The sequence below is a fragment of the Lonchura striata genome, chromosome 1 (genome assembly GCF_046129695.1).
Source record: "Lonchura striata isolate bLonStr1 chromosome 1, bLonStr1.mat, whole genome shotgun sequence".
Taxonomy (NCBI): domain Eukaryota; kingdom Metazoa; phylum Chordata; class Aves; order Passeriformes; family Estrildidae; genus Lonchura; species Lonchura striata.
This window is the reverse complement of record NC_134603.1, coordinates 23386806-23413396: the sequence shown is the minus strand read 5'-3', so window position 1 is coordinate 23413396 and position 26591 is coordinate 23386806. Positions and strand designations below refer to the sequence as shown.

General features: G+C 38.8%; 1 protein-coding gene across 2 annotated transcripts in view; it reads left to right on the top strand.

The window, feature by feature from the left end:
- PTDSS1 (phosphatidylserine synthase 1) overlaps nucleotides 1-20313 on the top strand; it is a 29174-nt gene extending 8861 nt beyond the window's left edge. The window contains exons 4-13 of one of the 2 annotated variants that reach the window (XM_021543245.3): nucleotides 333-457; nucleotides 3446-3604; nucleotides 6211-6362; nucleotides 8266-8407; nucleotides 9332-9444; nucleotides 10934-10999; nucleotides 13817-13916; nucleotides 15012-15080; nucleotides 15610-15679; nucleotides 16997-20313. In XM_021543245.3, the coding sequence (XP_021398920.1) occupies nucleotides 333-457; nucleotides 3446-3604; nucleotides 6211-6362; nucleotides 8266-8407; nucleotides 9332-9444; nucleotides 10934-10999; nucleotides 13817-13916; nucleotides 15012-15080; nucleotides 15610-15679; nucleotides 16997-17106 (1106 nt within the window). In that variant the 3' untranslated portion in view covers nucleotides 17107-20313. Of the gene's footprint in view, nucleotides 1-332; nucleotides 458-3445; nucleotides 3605-6210; nucleotides 6363-8265; nucleotides 8408-9331; nucleotides 9445-10933; nucleotides 11000-13816; nucleotides 13917-15011; nucleotides 15081-15609; nucleotides 15680-16993 lie in introns of both variants that reach the window. The other variant, XM_021543244.3, reaches the window with a different exon arrangement.
- The last annotated feature ends 6278 nt before the right edge of the window (nucleotides 20314-26591 follow it).

Here is a 26591-nt window from a genome sequence, read left to right as displayed (position 1 = left end):
CAAAGGGACAGAGCTAATGCAATGGTGGATCCTAATGTATCTCTTGATCACAGCCTTGTACTACATATACATGTCTAAATTGGCTAGACTGATTTTGTTTGGATTGGATTCATGCAGTTGAGCATGTATTGTATCACTTGTCACAGGAGGGGATATGAAGGGCTGAGTGCTCAGACATTGCCATCTGACTGGTGTCTCTTCAGCTTTTCTGTATGTAGATGCTGCATATAGAAATTAATTTGTAGAACAACTATTTAACAGCAGCCTTTTGGACTCTGTGTTCCAAGCAGTTCTGTGAGTGAACATGATTTTAAAACTGAGTCTTTTTGCAGGTCTCAGTGTGCTCTATTTTCTGTTCCTGGTGTTCGTGCTCTTCCTCAACTTTGAGCAGGTAAAAGCAGTGATGTACTGGCTGGACCCTAATCTTCGCTATGCCACAAGGGAAGCAGATATTATGGTATGTATCCATGACACTTTATTGTACATACTCTAGGCATGTTTTATATGAGTGGGAATGGATAGATCTGAATTTGTTGGCATGAGCAGTGCAAGTTTTTGCCTATACTTGACAGAGTCAACAAGTCCTTTGTGTCAATGATAATTTATTTACATTGAAATCAGCTGGTGTGAAAAACAATCTTCTCAGGATGTTTTTTTTTTTCCTAATGTGGATGTTTGGATGAGTGTGCAATTTAGAATATGATATATGTTTGCAGTGGGGTGGCTTTGGATTCTTTTTGGTAATAGATATGACATTGGATACTGAAAATAGACTTAGCAAGGTAGTATCTTAATGTAGCCTGTATGGTATGCATCTCAGATCAGGGTTTTTGATGCCACAGTGCTGCACTCAAAGAACTTAGGTCTCATCTTGTTGGTCTGAGCTTAGTACATTACCGTTGTGCTATGGAGCTTGTGGAGTATGAGTTTTTATGGCAAATGCAGCACTCTGCTCCCTTCCAGTCAGTTGGCAACTGAGCACTGATGCTGTTGCCATTGGAAAATTATTTCTACAGACCATAACCTGGAGTGGCGTAGAAAGCCAGGCTTGTTCTTCTGCTCACTGAGCAGCTTGCAGAGAATTTTCCATAGGGAGAACATTCCCTTTCAGGCGAGGACACGAACACAGAGCAGTGAGGTTGTAAAAAGAGGCCTGGGAGAAGGATGTGAGTTATGCAGGAAGGCAAGCAGAACACAGCATGAGCAGTTGGGCACCAAGCACAAGAGGAGGCTGCATGGGGAGGCAAGAATTGCCAATTGCTCTCTTCACTATCACATCAAATTACTCCTCACCATCTGACCAACATGCTGTCTTGTCCACCATGGCCACTTGTCATACACTAGGTGCTTTTATAGGAGGGCTCATGCCTCATGAGTAGGGAAATTGACCAGTTGTCTTTCACAGGTGGCAGTTTACTGCTTATGCAAATCAATGCACAGCACCTCATCAGCAGTGGCTGCAAACTCGTGCACGTGGGGGAATGGAAATCTTTACAGTGCAGTAAACTCATCTTAGTTGATTGATAGTGAGGGCTACGTGCAGGTTCCTTGCCTGGAAAAATGCATGCTTCAGGTATTGCACCTGAGCCTGTCAGCAGTATGTGCAGCTCTGGGCTGTGACTGTGGGTTCTGTAAGGAACCTCCTGTGCTGGTGGAGAGGTGAGGGCAGCCTGCCCTTTGGATGGGGGGGAACACATGGCTAAATGGAGGCCCAGCACTCTTGTCAGTGGTGTTGCTGAGACAAGGAGTCTTGGTTTGTCAGATTCACCTGGCTCTCCTGTCATTTAAATTAGAAATATATTCTAACTAGGGGAGGACTAGTATTACTACTGGCACAGAACCACAGTACAGCAGATTCCCTGGCTGTAGCAGTCAGTGGAAACTTGTCCTGGTCTGCTTTGCAATCCAGATACTGTAATTTAAAGTTGGAGTAAATTTTTAAAGTGCAGCTGTAATGAAGGCTGCAGCTTGGTCACTCACACAGGACTAGCGAAGTTGCTTGGATATAAAAAAAAGTTCAACACATTTCGCTGTATGGCTGGCAGAACTGCAGCTAGAAAAAATAGAGAGGAAAAAGCCCCAGTAAAAATAAAAGCAAAAAAACAAGAGCTATGAAAAAACCTTTACTTTTGGAGTAGCCTCATTGTGTTCACTCATCATAGGTATCGTGGTGTAGCAAGGAGCCTGCACCTTCTGTGGTGTATTCTGTGCTTCTCATGCTGGCAAAGGAGCCAGTTTAAATTCTCTTGGTGCACTAAAGCTGCAGGTTTGCCATCCCTAGAACAGGTACTGCACCTTTCTCTGACCAGCAGCACAGGCAGGCACAAGAAAGCACCAGCAGTAAGGGTTACTTGCAGTAAGGGTTACTTTTAGTAACCTACACAACTCTATCATCCCACAGTGGGACTTACCTGCCTGCTGATAGACAGATTTATATGAAATTGTGCGTTCTTCTCTTTGTGGTGGCCAGGATTTAAGTCTTTCTCTGCTCTCTTGTCTTCAACTTGATTAGTGTTCATTTGAGCAGGATTAGCAATAGTTCTGGCCTGAAAGAGAATTCTTGATTCAACAGCACTGAGCAGTGCCGAGTTGTCACCTGCAGGTGGCAATGTGTATTTTAGAGAGCAGAGATTATTTTAAATGTCTGTTTTCTGTTAGGAATAGTTCAGCTTTTCCCCAGTGATGAGACAACAGCCCACAATTGCAGCCTCCTGATGGCATACATTTTTTTTTTCTTGTTGGGCAGTGATTTCTAGCACTTGCTGTACAACATGTTTTGAGAACCTGGTTCCTTTGTCACTGGTGACCAGAATATTAATTAGTATTCTTAAGGAATCTGCTGCTCATCTGCAAAAAAACATTTGCAAGTTCCCTTTGATCTTCCCCTAAATTTTTTTTCAATCCAGGCCTGTGACTGAATGTCCTCAGTGTGAATGGGTTCTGGGAAATTGCTTTCATGAGGAAAATAAGACACAAAAGATACTCAAGTAAACTGACATAAATAACATTACATCAAAAACTGAGGAGGATTAGCCACTAATGAGCCACATCTGAATTACCAGACAGCATGAATGTGGAGAAAGTGGTTATTTCAAATCAAGACTCCAAAGAAAGGCAAATAGGTATTTTCTGGAGTATTGTTTGCTGGTTTTATTGTTATGGATTTTATTGGTTTTGTTGCTTCTCTGTCACTTAGGAAATACATGCTTCTTCCAGCACCAAGGTCCATTCTATTTCCCTTTAAATTAAAGCTGTACTGTGATGGCACTGAGTCTTAATACTGGAAGTTTTCTGTCACAGTTTAGAAGGATTAGGAAATAAAATAATGCTAGTTTTAATACCTTATAATTCCAGGCTTAATGCACTGGATGGAAAGATGTTTCTTCTTTCTGAAGTTGTGTGTTGATGGAGTAATTTTGTTCTGTGTTTTTTCTTTTCATAACAGGAGTATGCAGTGAACTGTCATGTTATCACCTGGGAGAGAATCCTCAGCCACTTTGATATATTTGCTTTTGGACATTTCTGGGGCTGGGCTATGAAGGCTTTGCTGATCCGCAGCTATGGGCTCTGCTGGACTATTAGCATCACCTGGGAGCTCACTGAGGTAGGCCACTTTTATCTTTATTATCAGCAAAGGTAAGAGATGTGAATTGTTCTTGAGGGAAGAGTGAATGCTAGTAGAAGGATGACTCTCTATTTCTCAGTATAGGTTTACATTTTAAGTCTTATAAACCAGATGCTGAGTAATTGATGCAGCTAAATGAACTGAATGAAATGCAGCAAGCTGGGTTTTATCTAAGTGATTTATTACTGCTTGAATAGAAAGGAAGTCTAGCTCAGCCTATTTGTGTAATTCATAATTTATTTTCTCCTGTTATAGGGATCATGCTACTTTTTCTACTTCACATATTTCCTGAATCAGAGCAACTGTTCTCCTTTTTCACCTTGCAATATGTGTGATCTATCTCTTGGTCCCTGTACCTCACATACAACAATATCACACATTTTGTATAGTCATGCATAATATACAAGTGAAATGGAGTTGAGGGATCTTCTTGATGTAAACACCTGAACTTAGTCTTGAAAACCAGTTTTCCGTAAAGCTTGCTGTCTTGAGAAGGCTTGGCTTATCTGACAAAGCATTTTTAATTTAGAAACAGAAATAAAGATTTATTAGTCTAAAATTAAATTTTGGGTTTGAAAATCTGGTGCCATGAGTTCCTCTTCAAAATGTGTTTTTGTTCTGTGGCATTGAAGGATACTGTGTTTTCTAAGTGATTTTGAAATTGCTCAAGATTAGGATTTCACAAGTACCCATTCACAGAAAATATCTCAGCTAGTTATTGTACAAATTTTTTCCCTCTGGAAAATAATGTATTTGAATTTGTTTCACTCCTACTCTTATTGTTCATCACACAACCCTCATCTTCAATTTGACACAGCATCAGGTGTCTAGTATTCCCCTTGGAAGGTAGATTATTGGAACAGATAATGTGTTGGACAAGGTTCAAAACACAGATATGTTATCACCACTTAAATGGATTTTTGATAAATTAGATAATTCAGGAGAGTAATTAGAAACCTCCAGTAGTTATCAGGGCAGTTATATAGGGATTTAGCTGAGTATTTCCTATTAGCATTCGTGGATTTCAGCCAGCTCCTTGTTCTGAAATGGGAGACTTGGCTCATGCTCCATACTGTCGGATTAAAGTTGGGAAGCAGGCAGACCTTGGTCTGTTATTTTGAGAAAGCAGCTAGAGAACCTTAGAGACTGTCAGGATAACACCTGTGCTCTGGGTTTTGCTGCCTCATTTTCTGTAACTTCTGGTGCCTTTGCCTGGATCTGACTGACATTTGTCGGCTATCCACCTCTCAGGCTAAATTAATTGAATATATGAAAGGGAAACTTTAGCAGGACAACAAACAACACTGTATCACTTGAGTCCTGAAGAAAAACTCAAATTTTATTTTTTGTAAAGGTTGAAATCCACATAGCTTTGTCAAAGAAAAACAACTGCTTTTGATACACTTTTGCAAGAGTTTTCACAGGAATTGTCATTGCCAGTATTAGTCACTGTAATGTACTGTAAATGAGCCAGCTCTCATTCCTGTTGTATACAGAAAACATTCTTGTTCCTTTTCTCAAATCTGATAAATCTGATTTTTTTCAGTACTTTATGCTTACATCTCTGAACAAAAGATACTTTATTACAAAATCATACCAATAATCTTCCACAGCCACAGTGTATGTGCATTAACTGACAAGAATTGCACTGTTTTTGTGGAGGTACATTCTTTAGTTTGCTATGTTAATTATTGCTATGTTATTGTTAATTATCTCCTTGAGTATTGCAGAGGGACTGCTTAACATATGGCTGTCTTGATTTCCATAGGTAACTTTTCTGTTACATTCTGTTTTTTGGATTGTAGTGATTTTTCTCATAGAATAAAATAATAAAATTATTTTTCTTAAAGGAGAAAGAGAGGCAATGAATCCGTTTCTAGCTCTTGGTAAAATATGTTTATATCTTGCTTTAACTCTGACCAGTTGTTGCCCTCACTGCATCAGTAGAGTGGAATGTCCTCTTAACTTCTTGAGCCATTCTGTGTTAAGTATGGCAGCAAAGCTTGCTGAAATGGTGTCTGAAATGTTGTTGAACTCTTAAATTTTTTACAGTCACTAAATTTCCTGAAAATAGAGTTTTCAAATAAAGAAGTCCTGTGTCCTGAACAGCACCATGCTTTAGTACTGACAGCTTTTACAAATACATACATTTTACTTGCTGCATCTTGTTGCTGGTTTAGAAAACACTAATTAAAACTATTCAGCAAAAATGGAACAAAGATGCTCTTAATTTTATTTTTTTAAAGCACAAACCACATTATTTCATCCAAGAAATGTAGTAGTTCTGCTTGTTTCATACGTTTCTATTAATGTATTGTGTATCATCTTTGAGAGGCCAACAGCTTCACGGTATCCTTATATACAGCATAGCCTCAACAGGAAGCAGTGAGAGGGAACCTTCTGATGCCTTGTGTGCCTCTGTTCAAGGCCTTCTGAAGTTAATGGAAGATGTCCATCAAATTTCAGTGGCTGTGGCTCATACCCTTGAAGTATGCCGTGTACTGATTTTTGAATGTGTACTTTAAAAGAATTTATATGAATTCTGTGTTGTTCCTCACTCAGAATCTTTTTGCTGTGTTCTATAGCTCTTCTTCATGCACCTTCTGCCTAATTTTGCTGAATGCTGGTGGGATCAAGTCATTTTGGACATCCTGCTTTGTAACGGGGGTGGCATCTGGTTGGGCATGGTAGTTTGTCGTTTCTTGGAGATGAGGACCTATCACTGGGCAAGCTTCAAGTAGGTCTAAATTAAAGCTTGATAAACATTGTTTTGCATGTGTAAAAATAGCATGGAATCTGCCTGTGCTAACAGTGCTGTAATATTATTTTCAATGTTAAATATCAATGTCATAGTAATGTTCCTGTACAGCATATGTTTGTAAATGTGACTGTATATATGATTTTCCTTTGCAGTTTTAAGTTACAAGTATTGATGCCAATGGACAATACAAAATAATAAAGCTATTTACATTTTCAGTTTATTTGGTATACATAAAACTTTGAGGAATTCAAGGAGCAAAACAAATTGTGATTGTTTTCTCATCACACATTTTTGAACTAGATTTGGGCTCACCTTGGTGATACATTCGTGTGGCAATCTGTCAGCACTATTTGTAATTGCAGTAGGGGCATGGGGCTGATGGTACCTGTGCTGTGAATTGCCTTACCTCATTGCTGACCTTCTAAAATAAATGCAGTAATTGTAAAATAAAAAGGCATTTGTTGTGTAAAAGGACAACAGCTTATAGCCTAGTATGTCAGTTCCTAGCTGTCCAGGTGTGGTTTCTTTTATAGCTTTTTGCCCCTCTCCTGCCTTCTTCCTGCTAGCTGGTAGCAAGCACGGTTGTCTGCACACTTCCAGTGGTGTAGGTGAAACAGGGTCAAGTGCAGTGAATTGCCTTGAGAGATGGAAAGGAACTCAGATCTTGACTTCTGAATTTGTACCTTGTGTGAATTTCTCTACTGCTTTCTTTTTTTACTCACAGATTTGTTAATTACTCCAAGAACCATCCAGCCTTTAGTCTGAATTCAGTTTTCCTGCATTTCTATCAGAGTTGGTGATCCTTCTGTTTTTAGAGAGTTCACTGGAAGTTTAAATAGCAGACTATCTATGGCACAACTTGTCTTTACTGTCTTTGTGGAATAAGTTTTCTTCATGTTCTTTTAAATGCATGAGTGGATTTTTCTGACCTTTAACATGAAGATGCTGCTTCATGAGAATGAGAAGCTTTTGCTTGTGCCCTTTTAGTTTCTTTTTTTTTCATTTAATAAATACAGATGTTAAAGTTTACAAGATTGTCCCTAATCTAAGCTTTCTCCAGCTTAGAAGAACACAAATATTGGGAATACCAAATCCAAGGTTTTTTTGGATTCTTTTTCTTTGATCCAGAAGGGCCAAAGGTGAAAACTGGCTTCTAGTCCTGCTAGTCTTCTTTCAGAAGAGGAATCACTGAGTATTTCTTAGATTCTGTGTCCTTTGAATGCTGTTGCTCATCTGAATTAATGTAATGAAAAGCAAGAATTAGTAACATGTCATATGAGCCTGCATTAAAATCCCCTTTCTAGATGGAATTTAAATGCTTTCCAGCTTTTAACAGTGTTATCACACCTCTCCAGGAGGTCCACATGTATCTGATATCAGAACAGCAGGGCTTATGTGTGCTGGAGGTGTAGTATTATTAAACCTGTGAAGCCAGTCCCTAATACAAATAATTAGTAATGAATCTGACAGATTCTTGAAGGATTGATATCAGTGATCTCTATAAAGGAATGTTTGGGCTAAGAACAGTGGCAACACAAACTAGGAAGAAATAACCCCTAGATTTTCCAAGGAAGTTGCAGAATTGCTGTCCTACTTTCTTTGTGAAGAGAATGCTAAATGTGTTTTGTAGTTAGTTACTGAGTTACTGACTGAGGTTAGAGAAGACTTTTGTAGGAGAATATGCACCTTGACTGAAATGCTTGATAGATTATTTTTCTGAATTCCCCCTTGCCTGGTACATAGCTGGGTCTGAGAAGATCTCTGCTGTTGGTCAAAAAAAGTGATTGTTCCTCAGAAACATCAGTAACAGGGCTGTTGCTTTTTTGTTTTTTCCTTCTGGCATATTCCTTGTATTTACGCCAGCCATTATTTTTTCCAGGGACATTCACACAACCACAGGGAAAATCAAAAGAGCTGTATTACAGTTCACTCCAGCCAGCTGGACCTATGTCCGCTGGTTTGACCCAAAGTCTTCATTTCAGAGAGTGGCTGGAGTCTACCTTTTCATGATTATTTGGCAGGTAAGAAATAAATTCTGTGAAATCAAAGCTGCCACCAGCTCAGTTACTTGTTGGCTATGTTGGACTAAAAAATATTCTGATGGCATGTATGTCTGTTACTGAAGTACACAGTTAAAGGAATTGATAATGTGGAATTGGAAAGGGCACTTCCATGGGTGTTATGTGGTAGTTCGGGAGTGTAATTGCAGAATCTGTGGAAAAAGCCAAATGTTACAGATTGCTGTATTGGCTTTTTGCAATTGGCACAGATTTAAAAACTGCTAGAGAGTGGGGTTTGAGTGGTGGAATTCTAATTTATTTTGTTTTTGTTGTGTTGATGTGAAGGGGATTGTTTGTGTAGTTTCTGTGGGGAGGTGTTTATTTATTTGTTTGTTTTGCTTTGCTTTGCTTGGATTTTTTGCCTTTCCCATTGACTGTTGAATGGATCAGTGATACTCAGAATACTGTCATTGATCCAGCAAGACTCTATAACATGTCACAAATGCCTTAAAAACTTAAACCTAAAACTTTTGTAATTAAAAAAAATAATAATTTAGTGTTTTAAAGGAAAACCATAAATATTTGATATAGTTGTTTCAGATTTGGGGTTTTTTTAATATATGATCTCTTCTGCTTCTCTCCCAAAATTGCCTTGGTCATTTGTACTTGATTTAGGATATGCAAGCTATCAGAAGGCCTCTATAAGGGTGAATTAGTGTCTGGTCCCTTAATGAGTTTTGGGAAAAAGAGCAAATACATTGCTAGAGGTTTCTAGGGGAGATTTTTTTTTTGTTTTACTAGTATATTACTTGCTTGTCCTAGCAATAGACAGAGCAGGAATTCCTTATGTTTTAGTTTCCATATTAATCTTTGCACATTTTCTGTACTAACTCATTAGGAGTTATGTAAGTTGAACACTATTAACTAGTTTTTTTTTTGATCTAGCTAACTGAGTTGAACACATTCTTTTTGAAACATATCTTTGTGTTCCAAGCAAGCCACCCTTTAAGCTGGGGGAGAATTCTCTTCATAGGAATCATTACAGCACCCACTGTAAGGTAATTTTTTTGCTTCAGTGTTTTTTTTCAGTTTGAAGTAGCTTAACTTCTAGGCACGCAAGAACTACATATAGTTTGTGAATAAGTATGACACATTTCACAAAATGTATGCTTTTGACACCATGAAATGCAAAACAATCATCTCTTGTCAATAAAATATTTGTCTCCTGACAAATAAACTAATGAGGTAAAATGTACATAACAACTCTGTTGCCGTAGGGATGCAGAGCCAGTCTGTTCCTTCTCCTGTTCCTGTAGCATCTCCCTGTTTTGGGAGTTAGCTGCATATGTTATCCTTGAGGACTGCATGTGAAAGTATTCAAGTTTATGAGTCAGGTGCTCCCAAAAGCATAGATGAGGATAAACAGAACTGTTGTTTTTTCTAACAGCTCCTGATTGTGGTTGAGCAGTAGCTTATTGGGAGAACAGAACAGTACATGTGCAGCATTAGGAGCTGTGTAGGAACATGAATCTGCTTTTGGTCATGCAGATGATTTTACCTTGTTAGGCAAAGTCCCTTAATTTTCCTTTTTTTTTTCCCCGTTACATAGTTGGAGGTAGACAGAATGCACACAGATCTGAAGTTAGAAGCAGAGAATTCCCTGTTAATATCCAAAGTCATATTACCTTGGACAGTTAAATGGCAGACATGAATTGGTTTATTCCTCAAATACTGTCTTAAGTTATGTGCAGTGATTTCATACTATTAATCAAATCACCTGAAACACCCAGTGAGCTCTTGTATAGGTGAGTTTTTAAGGTTTGTTTTTTTTTCCTTTGTAGCACTTACACGCCTGTAGAAGTCTTTATTCTTTAGCAGTCCTTGTATTGTTGGAGTAATAACACTTGTCTTCCCTATCTGTCAGTGGAAATCAGAAACTGAGAACTGGAACTTTGATTCCACTTCTTTGGAATTCCCCTCTCTAAACTTAAATTTCTGGGGCATAGAGAGTAGAGCAGAATGGTCTCCATACTGTTTTCAAAAAAGTGAAAAATTCTACTGCTCTTGAGAGGAAAATATGCCAGTGGTTAGACCATTCAAACAGGATATGGAAATAGCCATATTCTTTCAAGAATCAAGCCCACATTTCTCAAGAAAATGTGGTTGTTAATAAATAAAAGACAAACTGTGGAAAAAAAATAAGGGAATCTCTAATTCTTTTGAAACTGCTGCAGTTTGCCTGTAAGAATTGGAAACTCAGTGGAGAGGCAGGAGACAAATGTTGCTAGCCTACTAGTTTGGGTACTTTCCCAGTCCTTGCTCTCAGGATTGTTTTCTGTGTTGTTTCAAGCTATTTGATATATGTGATAATCTGTCCTACTAGAATTGAAGCCATCTGGTAGACATCCAGAATGATTGCTTGTGAATTTTAACCATCAGCACTTCATTTTCACTATAGATATATCTGTAACACAAAGATTTTTTCTAAATGTAAATATTCTGGGGACTTTCAACTTCACTGAAGAATTTTCTTTCTTCCCTTCTCAGGCAATACTATGCTTACCTCACAGACACACAGTGCAAGAGGGTGGGAACTCAGTGCTGGGTGTTTGGGTAAGTGTTCTTGCTGCATTCCTGAAGCACTTGGACAAGTGTTAAGGATGGGTCCAGCACAGGAACAGGCAGTTCCCATGAAGCCAGTTCTTGTCTTGTTTTGGTTTTGCAAGTTCAGAGGAAAAGGAAATTCTGAATTTGGAGGTAGAACATGGGAAGTGATGGAATGAGTAAGGACAACAGAAGGAATAACTAGGAACTGCTGGATAAAACTAGGCTCTTTCAAAGCACCATTGGCCTTTCTGCCCATATTCTCAGTCAGGTGAGAAGGAAAAAGCTTTTACCTCTACAGCTTGCCTTTGCTTGATGTGAGAGTAGTGTTTCCCTGGCTGCCAACGTGGGCATTGTTGCTGTTAGCAGCATCACAGTAGAGGAGAGTGAAACAAGCTATGGTTATCCACAGTTTCTATGAGTGTACTCTGAGTCATGGTGACCTTACAATCTCTTTTTCTCTTAGAGGATACCTTTAAATGAAGAATTTGCATGGTTAGTTCTTGGAAAATTGTTAAGGACTACAGAACTCATCATCCTTGGTCCAAAGCTCTCACTGAACACATTAATGTAATGTGTGTTAACAAATAGATACCCAAATATGTCTGCAGGATTGCTTCTATCGTCTACTGCAATTGAACATTCATGCACAGTCTGATCTAATAGTGGGAAATGTGTATGGAATAAGTAGTCTCCTTCCTACTGCTGACTTCTGTAATCTGCTGGAAATAACAGAGCATCACTGTAATTACTGTTGATTGCAGAAAAAGAGGAAATTTTCCAGTGATGTAACTATCTAGAATATAATTTCTGAAGCAGTTAAAATAAGTATATAGAACATTCATCTCTGTGTTAACCAAGACACTTCTAAAGGCACAAATGGAATTTTAAGCAGCCTAACTATGGGTATAATTAAAATTAGTGCCTTTCATTAGTACAAAATGGTTTCTTTTCAACTTGACATAACTATTGCATCACTCTTGATAGATGTACAGTAAGTTATGTAAAACATGAACAAGGCCAATGCAACAGCCCTGCTGAAATTGCACTATTTTCATTAAGATTAAATCCTTCAAAAAGGAAAATATGTTAGAATGTTACAGGACCATTTTCCTTGAAAGAAAACTTACCATATTTGGTCTGTGGAGTACTCTCATCGCTTTTTCAGTGGGACACTAACAACCTTCATGTTAGCATCCTTCTTTCTCTTGATTTACCACTTCAGCAACTGTAATAGCTTTCCTGTTGTAAAATGTGCTTAACCCAAGTATTTTTGACAGGAATAACAGAAAGAATGTATAAGTTCAGGGCAAACAGATGTATTTTTTTGAGTCCTTATTAAAAATAGCCTATTGTTTTATTTATAAAACAATGAGTGTATCATAACCCTATGTTTGTTTTCTGATGGTGGTCTTTCTCTTCCCACTCCAGTAGTTTGGTTTCATTATTTTTTACTCTGCAGCTGGATCAGGAAGAATAATATAAAACCAAGAAAGAAAAATAGTGACTCAAGAGAGTAATACTGCTCTCATTTTTTGCTAATATGCATCTCATTGATTTGTGTATTGGTCAGTTGGGTGTTACTGGCACGTTTTAAATTTTGGCCTCACTCATCATGCTGGAAATCACATTAAATAGTATAGGGAAAGCTGTGGTTTATTACTTGCACCAGGACCATCTCTGCAATACCAGTGGTTTAGTCAAGCACACATTTTCCTTCCTCTTTCATGGGGGAAATTGGGTCTTCCCTCAAAGGCGGTAGTGCCATTTTTTTGTGAACTGGTTATTGAGAGTGCTGGTAAGGAATGTGTCCTGCAGTGTCAAGCTTGGGAGAATGGAACACTTGATGTGATGTTAAGTGTGTCTGCACATAGGTGAGGAGGAGTTTTCATGCATTGCTCAGATGTACAACCTTAAAGTCTCTATTGAAAAAGCTAGCTATTACACTTTAAAATGTAATAGTGTTTTTCATTATTTGCTTCAGACTGAGGAGTCAGTTTCCTGCACTTTTAATGCAGGGTTTTAGTGTCACTTTTCTACACTTGTATTGTTAAACATACGTAATTTTCTCTTCAGGATCTATACAAACTAGATTTATTTTCATGCCAGACAATAGAAAATTTGGATTCATAAACAAGTGGTGGAAAAGCCTTCATAGCTGTGAATCTGAAAATATGTAAATACCTGGTAGCAGGGAGAGAGATGGAGATAATGTCAAAGAGGAAAGTAAAACCTGCATACTTTCTTCTCACATTTCTCCCCGAGTCCTCTGAGGCTGTTGTGTGGATCTGAGTGTACAGATAAATCAGAGCAAATGCATGGATTCTCAGAGTATTTGAAATGTTTCATATTAATTTTCTCATATGTGAAAATATGGGAAATACATGTGAAACAAACAAACTAGACAATTTAGAGATGCTGTAAATTTACATCTAGTAGAGAAATAAACAAAGCACAGTTCTAGTTCATCCATCAAGGGAGTCTGTTGGGTGTTCAGCATGGGAAAGAAATTCATATGTGGTGAGAGCTAAAGCACAGTGGTAGGCACAATTGAAGATTCTCTGCTATTGGCACACACTTTTTGTTCCCTTTGAGCCCCATGGAACAATGAATTGCCAGTCAATCACTTTTTGTGTGCTGTTTATGCTGAGGAAAGTATAGAAAGAAAATGACATTTGTCAAAGAAGGGTGCTGTCAGGGAGGTGTGTGCTCACTAGAGGGTAGTGCTTGTTTAGAGTTGACAGTCTGGGATCTGAATTGTGAACATGTGAGTTAAAGCCTTACTTTTTTTAATCACTTTTTCCCCCTGCTTTAATTTACCCACAGGGTAATTGCCTTCCTTGAAGCTATTGTGTGCATAAAGTTTGGACAAGATCTTTTTTCCAAAACACAAATACTGTATGTTGTGTTTTGGCTTCTCTGTGTGGTAAGTGAAATTTCTCATGTGAAGCATAAAGCATGACAAAAGCATTGAAAGTATCGAAATAGCTTCCTCTCTGGAACATTGGCAGCAGGGAATCATTGTGGGGCAATGCTGGTAAAGAGCCTTATACATGTCCTAGTAAAAACTAATGCTAGATTGCTTAGAACTCACATTGAAGGGATGAGAATAACTTCTTTTCTCACTTCTTGACATAGCAGATTACTGGTGCTTAACAATGAAACAAACAGTAGTTATAGGATGCTTTATCTTTATGAGAGATGATGTCAGTTCAATTGAGCCTAGCTTTGATGGAGCTTGCTATAAGTGGCTGCTGCAAATGAACAGGAGTTAATGGATAGTGTTAATAAGCAATGTGTGTTGTGCCACATTAAAGTCTTACAACTACATAAACAACCCTCATTTATCAAGCAAATTATTCTCACTAAGCCTGTAACTTTCTGTACTTCAGTGTGATTACTGCAAATGCAGCATGAAATGCCCATTTTATAACAGTAAATGGACGTTTGTCTTGCCAGACTTGTAACTCTGATGCCAAGCACATTTTTCATGGTCAGTGAAAAATAAGGCATTTATAATGGGCTGACAGATAAATACTTCTCTCTTCTAATTGGGAACATAGTTTGAACAGGTGATGGGGAGTCAGAATTTATTGGTCTCTTATTTAGCATGTAACCTAGCCTGAAGCATGGGGCAAAGAGGAGGAGAATTTGGTTTTCTCGCAGACTGGTGTTTCCTGATAATATACCTACAAGTGCCTACCAAATGCCTTTGTGTGATGACTGTACAGAGTGTGGACAGAGATCCTGCTGGCAGTGTTTCCTGTGTGTGATCTGGATGTATTTTCCTGCTCCTATTGAGAATTGTTCTGCATACCCCATGGTGGCAGGCTCTGTGTGTAGCTTGAAGTTGACGCACAAGTCTTACTCATCCTGACAAAAGATGCAGGGAGAAACAGAGCATGAAAGTCTAAATGCGGCATCTCCAGGGACTCTTGAGACCTTGAATCAGCAAGGAATTTGGAAAAAGTTTCACAATTTTTTTTTCTTCTTGTTCTTTTTCTCCTCCTCTCTTGTTTAGGCCTTTACAACTTTCCTGTGTTTATATGGTATGGTTTGGTACGCAGAGTACTACGGCCACCGAGAAAAGGTACTTATATAAAAGAAACCTGCTTTTTTGTTTTTTAATTCCAGAGTTAAGACTCCAAAGCTCCTAGATTTTGGAATTCTTTACCAGAGTTAGCATAAATGAGGCTAAGGGGGGATGGTCTAGAGTGTAACTGAAGTCAATAGAAAGAACTGTGAATTCAGCAGGCCTTGGACAGATCCCAAATTACACTGTGGTTTCTAAAGAATGCTGTCCTCCTAGTTACTCAAAATGAGGCCGTAATTTTAGCAAAGCATTCAAGGATGAATGGTTAGCTAATGTTCCCATTGTACAGGTGGAATGCTAGGGGAATATTAAGAATACTTGGTTACACAACAGATCATGTGGCAAGTGGTGAGTTCTTACTGTGTGATCTATGTTGTGCCTTCTAACTAGGAAGGGAAAAGTCCAAAGTACTGTCTGAATGTTTTATGAGGACTTCTGCTACAGTTCTAAGTCCAGTTGCAAATGGGAGGAGTACTGATAATATGAACTACCAACATCCCAATGACATGTGTCCTTGTTTTTGCAGACCTTATCAGAAAGTGAAGACAGCCCATACAGTCCAGATGCTTCCTGGCTTCATTCTAAATTCAGCAGAGGTATTGGTACTTCTGTAGCTGTATTCCTGAAATGGTATCATTATAATTTTCAGCACTAGAAATGAGGCTTGAGAAACTTATCTAGTTTCAGCTGGATTTGTTTTAACATCTCTGCAGGACCAATGCAGTTAAATCATCTGCAAAGCTATTTTTCTTTATTCCCTTTTAAATTCTGATTCTTGAAAATGTATTTATTTTTAAATGTGTCAACTGATTTTTTCTGCTGTTACTGCAGGCTGTTATTGCAGGTGTTGGCCATTATGCATTTCATAACTGTTGTGAGCAGGTTTTCTCTCTGAACATTGCATGTTTGATTTGCTTTACTTTTATTTCTGCTTGTTAAGAAATAGTCAGCAATGGGCCCTGGAGCCTGTGTTCTTACTGACACTTGCCTTGTCAGTGCAGTCCTGATGGTCATAAGCAGCTTTCTCTGCACTAAGCAAAGGCAGCTCCTTTGACTTCTTTTCCCTGCACTGGAGGTCAGTTATCTGTCTCCTCCGTAGGCTTTTGGTGTGGTCTTGCTTATTGAACAAATATCAAAAATTCACACCTGGAAGTTATCTGTCACAGTTTATATTCCAGATTTTTTCAAAATTAAAAATATTTCTTTTTTATCATAAGCTTGAAAAGCACCTGAAACAGATTTCCTTTATATTTCATACATGATTTTTCTGGATATTTATTCTCAGTTCAGTAAATTTGTGGACTTTATATTTGGAGAAAAATTATTTGCACTCAGAATGTTTTTCCCATTTATGCATGCTGGAGAAATCTGACAAAAAACCCCTTCTTTTTAACTTCCTGTTATTTCATTAATTGCAGGCTTCAGCTTCTTTCACATTTTGTTCTTGATTTCTTGTTTTGGTGCTCACTGCCTCCCTTTTTTTCTCAGAATAAAATATATTCTGTCATTTGAAAGACTGAAATCTAGAGGTGTAATCTTAAAAGATTCTTAAAAGACTTTTCTTACATAATTCTTAATTTCTGATAGTAGTGCATGCCACTAAGAAAAATGGGGAGGTTTAATTATTTGATATGATTTAAAATGGAAGATGTTTCACCACTGTACTTTGCTATAGCAAACTTCTGATTTTTTTGGCGGGAGAGGGAAGAATATTGCAGGAGTCTTAAGAATTGCTTTAAAAAAAGTAGGCCACTAGATGGAGTACAAGTATCAACCAGTTTGTTTTATCCTGAAATAATCTATACTGTTAACATTGTAGATCTAAAAAGCCGTACTGCCTTTCAGACAGGAGCTTGACAATGTCAACTAAATCAATATGTATATGTATTAAACAAATATTTATTTCTCAGCAGGTGCTGACAATAGTCCACCAAAACATTCAGTCAATAGTGAAAGCCATTCATCTAGAAGGAGGAATCGACACTCCAAATCAAAAGTATCAAATGGAATTGGCAAGAAGTAAGAATGGTATCTAAAGACATCCTACAGTGTGACCAGAAATGACAAGGAAGATCAGACCTGGCTCTGAATTACCAAATGAAAGATCGATTTTTAATTTAAAGTTTAAAAAAGGAGGTGTTGAAGAGAAGGATGATGAAGATGGAGCCACCAGTGTAGTGCAGATAGTTGCCTGATGACACTTACCATTCACTGATGTAAACCTAGCTTCTTCAGTGTGTGGCATCAAAAGTTCATGAAAGGTATACTGGAGAAAAATGTCATTTTGTCATAGCTGGTACTCCCTATTTTGTGTTCAGGTGTTCCAAGGTCATTTTTAATAGATTAGTTGTGGACTTCAACCCAAGGGTTAGTAAACTGATAGTGAGTTGGTGTAGTTAATTGGATTTTTTTTTTTATTTGGTTTATTGTGTTGTTTTCTAGAGGAGTATACAACACTTTGACTAAAAGCAACTCTGCCCTTCTTTCTCAGTCTCACAACAGAACTTTCCCATGCAACTGTTAGTAAGTATTTAAAAATTTCATATTGCTTGCCTTTATTTAAAGGCTCTTTAGCCCTTATGTCAGGGTTTTACTAGGAAAGAAATGGGTCCAATTTTCTTGTAAGGGATGTGAAATTGATTTTCAAACACACATGTTTTTGTTCTACATTGTCCTCCTGTTTGAGTCATACATAATCAATTTTTAAAAGTTTTTAAAATGCATATATAAAAATCTGCTATTATAGTAGAGGGCCATCCTCCTGTCCTCAGTGACAAAGGTCCTATTATTTTATTGTTTTTCTCTGCTATTGTAGTGTATTTTGCATTTTCAAGTGTAAATATGTCTTTTTTTCATCTGTGCCACATTGTGTGCAGTGTTTCTTCTACTTCCTTCTATTTGCTTCCATCCTAGCTGGACCCAGAAATTCTGTTGTCTTCAGACTGATACCAGAAATTGCTTTGAAGGCTCAGATGCCCTACTGAGCTTGGTGATAAGGCAGTTTTTTGCTGAAGCTGAGTTGCTTACTATCTCCATAAACATAATTATTTGTGAAGACTTGCAGTGGTCTTTGGTGTCTGAGAGGCAGCATGATGCAATAGACCCCATTGCTTTGATGTTTCCTATCATGCATCAGATACTCAAAAGCAAAGTTTCTCTTTCTTACGTTTTTGTTTTTTTTTTTTTAGAGGGGTGATTTACTTTTTGTCTGGGTGTTCTTTTGGATTTTTTAAACGTATCAATTGTGACATCTAGCAAAGTGGATAATTATCCAGCAGTGGATGTAATGATTAAGTCAGGAGGTAAGCAATCATGAGCAATCAGTTTCTGTATTAAGTTATTAAAATGTTTTAGTGCCAATTAAATTTTGGGATTCAAGGTATTCAGAGGGGTAGGTAGCTTAAGCAAGGATGAGTAATACCCATTAGTTACTTAGTCTTTATGAGAAAATAGCATTTCCTTTTTCTTTGACTAATGTTACTGTGATTTGCCACAGGCTAGGTACTAAAGAAAAAATGCAGCAGAGACTTTTATACAAGTGTATGATACTGTAAATAGAAGAAAGGATCTTGTGTAATCCATCACTTCCTATGTGCCACAGATTATCAATGTTTTCAATGCACTTAAGTGTTGCTGCTGAGCTCTTCAGAGGCCTTTAATTTCCTACCCTGCTTTTCAATCAAACATGGAGTGTACAACTTGGAAAGTAATGTCATAGAAGCTGCTGTATCAACATTGCCACAGTGACATTTTATGTTACATGAAAAAATATGTTAGGAAGACTTTCAGGCTCTCCTACAATGACTTGTTTTTCATTCATACTATAGCAATTCCATATATTGCCTTTGTATTTGTAATGTACTACATATTGATGAATGTATTTGTAGATTTATTTGGATACTTTTGTTTCCTCGGTTAAAAACTCAGTCTGTGTAAGACTGAGGAATGGCATTGTAAATTTTCTATTGATTCAATACCAAAGCAAGAGATTTGACATCTGATGGTTTAGGTATTTTAAGTACTGTGGTTTTCCCAGCGTGAGAGCCTATTTTGTACTTGCAACATTTTGTACACACCAACTATGTGTACAAAGCTGGCGTGTGTAAACAGATGCTGAAGTAAAACATCTACCTGCCTGTGGGGACAAGCACATGTTTTGTAAATGTAGGCCTGGTGCTCACATTGCTGAACTGCACCCTAAAAATACTGGAAAGAGAAATATTGAAGTGTCATCTTGATCGGAGCTGACTTCTGTATACTATTATAACAGCTTTGTCCTGAAAAATGTTGTTTGACAACACATTTAAATTATTTCCAATTAAGTATTTTTATTTTAAATTTTTGTGTTTGGTTGGATTTTTTTTGCTTGTTGTCTGGTGTTTCATTTTGTGGGGGTTGGGAGGGTGTTGGTTTGGGTATTTTTTGTTGTTTTTTGTTTTGGGGTTTTTCTTGGGTTTTGGGGGGGGGTTTGTTTTTTGCTTGCGTTTGCTGGGTGTTTTTATTTCTTTACTTTAAAAGAAAGATTGCTATGGAGAAGGGAAACTTAAGTAAACTCTTCAAGTGCTGCTTGGTAAATGGCACTTTGTCTCCTCTGCCAGCAGTTCTGGCTGGAATTCACATGTGTTCTCACGATACAACTGTATTTCCAGCCCATCACTTTGGGTGTGAGCTTTGCACTGGAAGGCATTGGAAAGGTTCTTTTGATCAGTGCTGTAAATTAGTGATCTCAGTTTTATCTGCTGCTGTGCCGTTGCTGAATTCTGTATGTGTGTAACACCTATAATGACCAATCACTGAGCTGTTTAGCAACAAGCATCCATGTGTGAGTTCTGCTGCTTGAACAGTGTTTTGTAACAGTCATGGATGCACTGTCCTGTTTTTAACTATTTGTTCTGCCAGAGCCTCTCATTCCTATTTTCCTACTTCTGATGTTCTTTCCTTTCTCTGTCCTCCAGTGATTTCCCATGCTGCTATGGAGAGATTGGAATTGGCCCTCCAGAGGCTGTCCATGAATGTCAGTCATTGAAGGGAGGCTAATTTGAGGCAGCTTGGTGTAAGCAGAGGGTAGTGCCAAGAACTTTAAGTACTAGATTAAATAAAAATGGAGTATTTTAAAATAGATTTATACAATGAACCAGAGCTCATGTTGAGTACTGAATTCCAGTGTTAAGGTTGCTGCATGGATCATACACCACATCTAATTAAATATTTTGAGCATGGTTTCAACCAATTCTTTTGTTACTCTTCTGTGAAGTTCATCATTTGATGTTCTAGCTGTTAAAACTTATCAGCAAGTAAACAGCCAGTATAAAGGTGCCACTGAGTGTCTAAAACACTTTGCTTTGGCTTCCACTGCTGACAGTTCCCACAACAGCCGTTTCCAGTTCTGTTATACCTAAGACCTATTGTGAGCTATTGAATGCTCTTCAGAGCCAGATGTGTAGTTTGTAAAGCAACATAGATTTCCTTTTCTTCTTCAGTTCCTTCTCTATACAGACATTGAATATTGGGACTTTCTGATTTGCTGGGAAGGGCTTTCCTTCAACATAACTTACCTTTTTGAATTCTGGTTTACAGAGAGGCCATGCCTTCTGAGGTTGTAGTAAAGTTAGGGATAGCCTAACTTAAGGACTTGAGCTTGTTCATAGTCTGGGAAGAACAGATAAAAGTCAAGTGTTCAGTTTACAAACATCTTCTGAAGGATGGGAAAATACCAGATTAAAAACTTTTAGGAGCCACCTCTCTCAGAACACTGCTTACTGCATTAGAGAAGGGGAGGGTGTTTATCTTTTCATTCTTCATTAAAGTATTAGAAATACTGGGAAAAATTGGAACAGTGAAAGAAACTTTGTATGAGAAACAACACTTCAAAAATATGCTCCTTTATAAGCATGGAGCTCTACTACATTTGAACATTGATCAATCTTTGTTTTATGTCTTGGTACTTGCTGTTGAGAATGAAGCTTAATCAGCAGTGTCAGATGGGCCTAGTGGCTTCATTTGTGCTCAGTCACCCTGTGGCACAACTTGCACACTATTAAGATCATATGATTTGGCCCAGACTAGAAGCAGGACTCAAAAGCTGGCAGTATGATTGAAATAGGTGTTAGTGTGCCTAATTCAGTGTCTTGAGTGCTCACATTCAGCTACATCCTGTTAATGTATGCGTGGACCTAAGCACGACTCTCCTGAGCCATCTGTTCCCTCTGGTATATGCTGGAGCACTCTAAGGAACACACATTTAGGTTTATCCAGAGTTTTCTGCGCTGATTCTACTTGGATGCTCAAAATACCTCCTGCAGTACTCTGGCTCCTTTTGTCTGCAGGAATAATCTGCCTCCTTATACACACCACAGTTGTTCTCTGGAGCCATGGCAGGCCCTGGTCCTAATTGGCAAATTAAAGTAGTTCCTAAAGGTGCAGTTTCCCAGTTGAGTGGAAATACATATTTTGGACAATCACCCTGCCCATGTTACTCGCTTTTACTTTAGCATGGCTGGTCAGGAATTGGGCACTTAAATGTATTGCTCAAAGAAAGTAGGACTAGAGAACCATAAGCTCTTCATACAGTGGGCTGAAAAGTACAAGGACAACCAGACTCCTGGCTTATGCCCAGCAGGGTACATGGTCTGTTACCTTTGTGCCTGCTCACTCATCTGTCAGTGCTGTGGCTGCAGGTGCACCTCAGGTGCCTTCCCCTATGCTGCTTTCATTTGCATGAGCCCCCCCACCCCATAAGCCAGCTGACAGTCAGGTTGTGCTGCTTCCAGCTTTTGTTGGACTACGTGACACACCTTTCAAACATGTCAGCACAGCTGGGGACAGAGGGCTTACCACGGGCAGTGTGAAGATGGTACATAGGCTTTCAGGCTTGCTCATGTTTTCTGTTGTACCAGTGAAGCCAGTAACCTGCCTGTACGTAAGAGCTGCATGCATAAACCACAAGGGCGACTCTAGGAACCCAGTTTGGGTCTGGAGAAAGTACTTTGGTTTGGTTGGTTTGTTTGCTTCTGGATGATTCTAAATTTGCTGTTGCTTTTTTGCAATTAAGCTATCCATCTAAAGAACATCACAAAGAGCAGATCCTGCACAAGTTTCCTGTTGTGTTTGTGACCTCTCTGTTCACTTTGGGCAGCTGCTCAGCAAAATGTATCCAATTTCTTTGTATTTTGAGTCCAAGTCATGATTATCTCAAAGAACATTGGAAATTTAAGGTCTTAATTTTTATTTCCAGGTCCTTCCTATGTCTTTAATCTGGACTGTATCTTCTGTTTCCATAATTTCTCAGTGAAAGACAAGAATTGGTCTCTCATGCTTGGGTTTTGTTTCTTCTCACAAAGGATCAGGCTTGCCCTCAACAGTTGAAATTATATTATGGTAAGACCAAGTGAGTTTTTACTTCAATGCAGAAAAAAAAAAGCAAGTGTGGGAAAGAATGCAAACTATAAACATTGAATTCCTATAATCAGCAACAATGTGAGTGCCAGACTATACTAAGGATACACATGGGTTCAATTTTCATAGTTTTTGAGGATCTCAGTTTTCAGATGATCATGAAATAACTGGATGGCTTATTTAATGTTTTTAGAGTAGGGGAATTTACAGCAGCAGCATTCCTGTGGCTGTGATCCAAAGTATGTTCTACAACTGCTGTGCCCTCCAGTTCAGTATTTCAGTGGTTCTTGCTCAAAAAACAATGCATTAAATAGTTGTGTACATTTGCATATGTCCAGATAAATCTACCGGATTAACTTTCTCATCAAAATGCTTGGAGCCTGGTTCAGTACAGTCTCTGAGACAACGACTACAGCACACCTGAAAATTTGGAAGCATTCTAGTCTGTTTGTACCCCTGGAAGCTCCAGGAGCAGTAGGCATTAATCTCAGTTGCAGCCCCTAGGTGATGCTGTAACACAAACACACAAAGCATATGACCTGGATTTTCAAATGTTGCTTCTAATTTTGGGCTACTGGCTTTAGCCACCCAGGCTTGGTTTTAAAGATTTCGTAACTCCTGTTGACTTTAATTACAAGTGCTGTGCACACAGTCCTGCAAAGTGCCCTTGTTGTCAAACTTGCTACAGAGTAACCAGAACAAAATCAAATTAGTAGCTTTGAGAAGACTTTTATTTAAAGCATTAAATGATAGCTCTAGGCTTTGGAGAGCAAGAGCAATGGACTTCTATTCTGGTTTCTACCATACAAAGACTACCAATTTCTTGTCTGAGTACCTTCCTGATTTGAAGGGAGCACTGGTTTCTCCCAGGGATCTTTGGGATAAAGCTCTGTGCAGGGTTCTTAGGTTTTCCTCCTATTCTGACTGTGCTTTGTGTAGAGCACTGGGAGGGATAGGATGACTGCTGTTTGAAAAGGTGGTTTGGTTTTGCTCCCAGGAGCTCTGCTGAGCCAGTGCTGCCCACTTCCTTGAGTTTGTGGCTGTAGCCATGAAGTTGTTAGCTTATCTCCTTGCTTGGATGAGCCTGTCCCTCATCCCTGCCAATCTCTTTAGGATAGAGAAGCCACTGGGTGCAGATTGTTACTGCTTCATGTGTATATGAGGCTCAGAGTTTTGGATGACTCCGAGTATTTATCAGCAAGCATTGAAAACTTCGTATCATCTGCAAAGAATTCCCATTTCTCCTTTAAGTGTCATTTTTTTCTAAAGATTTAGAAAATCCTTCTGGTTACAAACCTCAACAAGGCACCCAGCTTGTACCAATTACTATTACTTCTGTCTATTAACACTAAGATGGCTATTGGAGAAAAAAATAATTTAACTTTTATATGGTCAGCTGGAAGAAGAAATTGCAGCCATCATTCCTTGCAGTAGGAAACAGTGTCCTTGTTCTTCTCAATCTGGTTCTGCATAGGCAAGACACTAATATAGGTAAGCCTGTATTGGTTTTTGTTGTAGCTGACTTCAGTACTTAATGGAGAGGAAAAAGAATACAGTGAAAAAATATCGCTAGGAGTCATATTTTTCCATTAATCAAATAAATAACCTGGATGAAAACCAAGACCTTTTATTACATTAGCTGAGACATTTAGGTTTGTGTTTTTTCTTATTTATGTGCTGTAAGGGTTGTAGGTGATGCAAAATGATGCTTATAACTTTTAAAATGCTATTATTTCTGCCCTTTTGCTGACTTTGCCATATTTGGCTCCCAAATCCACATCTCTGCATTCCATTTGCCCACGTTTAAAATGCATCTGGAATAGCAGGACAGAGGTTGGGGTGGAGAAACCAGATAGAGCTGAATTGCAATTTCCTGGTGACATGTTCTCTAAACATCCCAAAATATCTCTCAGGGTGAAATGTTCCACTCGGTGACTTCGGGTTTCAGCAGCACACGCTGTTCATTCAGTCCCAATGCTTCTCACAGGGATGGTAACATGATTACCAGTAATGATCTTTCATGCTGTAGAGTTTTTTTCCTTGTACCTCTTCCATGTTGAAGAAAGTTCTTTGAAACAATGCATAAGTCGTTGCAAACTTGATGGGGGGGAGTGGCCAGTAAGTTCACTTTAAAGAATAGAAATGGGGACAAAGGGTAAGTAATTTGTCTAGATTTCCTCAGGAAACTGAAGACAAAGAGAAGAGTAAAATCCCAGACCTTTGAGGGGGTTCCATGCTGTTACCTGAAAATTACCGTGGGACTTAGTAAAAAAGGGCTTGTGTAAGTAAATCCAAGAATGTTAGCTACATCTCTTAGTCCTTAAAAATGAAAATATAATGTAAGATGGAACAGGAGCAAGGTGATACCCCCTCCAGTCTTATATTCTGATCTTAATTTCATTTTGTTCCACTGGCTTACTTCAGTTTACCTACCTTTTCCAATACCTTGGCTGTTGATGTAAAATTAGGGTTTGCTAAAGGTGGATCAACACACATATGGCAAAGTAGAAGATCTTGCATACAAACTGGGAAAACTCACTGAGAGCCCTGTGGAAGAAGACTTGGGGGTTCTGGTGGGTGAAAAACTGGACATGACCCAGAAATGTGTGTTCCTAGCCCAGAAAGCCAAATGTGTCCTGGGCTGCATCTAAAGCAACGTGGCCAGCAGGGCAAGGGAGGGGATTCTGCCCCTCTGCTGTGCTCTGGTGAGAGCCCACCTGCAGTGCTGTGCAGGGTTCTTGGGTGGACAACTCCAGAGAAACGTGTTTGCTGTGCGTTTTTTGCCCAGACATGCAATGCCTTCCTACATGAAGAAACTATAATTTGTGAAAGTGGCTGATTTGGTAATGGTCTGCCACTAACACTAGGACCTTAAGCCCTCATGGTTTTGCATTTATTTCAATTGCCGAGTGAGCTGGCATGAGGGTGTTTTCTCTGTTTTGTTACAGCAAAAATTAAAGAGATAATGACCCAAGTGTCTTTGTACCGAGTTAAAAAATTTAAATTTCTGCTTTTTAAATACTGTTCTTGAGCCTGTCAGACCCTGCTGTTTGTTTCCATCAGCCATGCTCTTCTGCCTTGATGCATCAGAGATCTTTCGTTAAGGACTAATAACTTCTTGAACTTGATAAGAGGATAACAGCCACTTTAAAGTGAAAAGAAAAAGGAACAGAAATCCTTTGTTTCTGAGCTGGGTTCCTGGCTCATCTCTAGCCTTCCACTTAATATGGTCCCACAAGGCTTCAGCTTTGAGTGGGTGACAGATGTGTCCTGGTGACAGTCTGGATCAGCCTCTCTTCTGCTCCCTCAACAATGACTTTTCACTCTTCTTCCTCAGCAGCCATGTCACTTTCTGTCATGCAGCAGTCAGCCTCTCCCAGCAGCAGGATGGGATGCTTAGATTTATCTCCACTTGAGACAATTGACAGAAGAGCCTTGATTAGGTGCAGAGTCCTCATAGGCTTCCTGCCAGTCAAGAATATTCTGTAGGTATCTTCAAAGAGCAAGGGAGGTTGTAGATGGTTTAATCATTCTCTGGACTTGCAGGTGACCTCCAAAGGAGCCTTCACTGCCAAGAGCAGGCATGTAGCTACACCAGCCTTGTTCACATTGCATCACCTCCTGCAAGCACCCAAATTATAAGGGATGAGTCCAGCTACGTGCTCCTGGTGCTCCACTGATTTAAAGCATCCATCTGTTTTCCCCATTGGTCCTCACAGCATGATTCTGTTTTCTAGATGCAGGAATACTGCACTTCAGCAATAGATAATTCCATCTGATGAGATGGGAATTACATGTCACCCCTCATCCTGATGGTGTGCTTTTAGAATGCTTCTGAAACTCTGAGCCCATTATAGCATAAAAAAGGAAACTTAAGGGTTCCATGCTGGAATGACATTCACCTGCTTTCTTTACAGGACTTGCTAAATTTGAGGCTGTATTCCTACTAGTGTGATAAACAATATTCAGCACGGCAAAAGATAAGAAACAAACATTTATTTCTTTCTGCTTTCAACTCTCCCAAGCTGTAACTCATCTTTTTCAGCTTCCTTCAGCTGTTAGAAGAGGGTTAAACAACTTCACTAGGAAGCAGAGAACTTTATCATAGCTAAA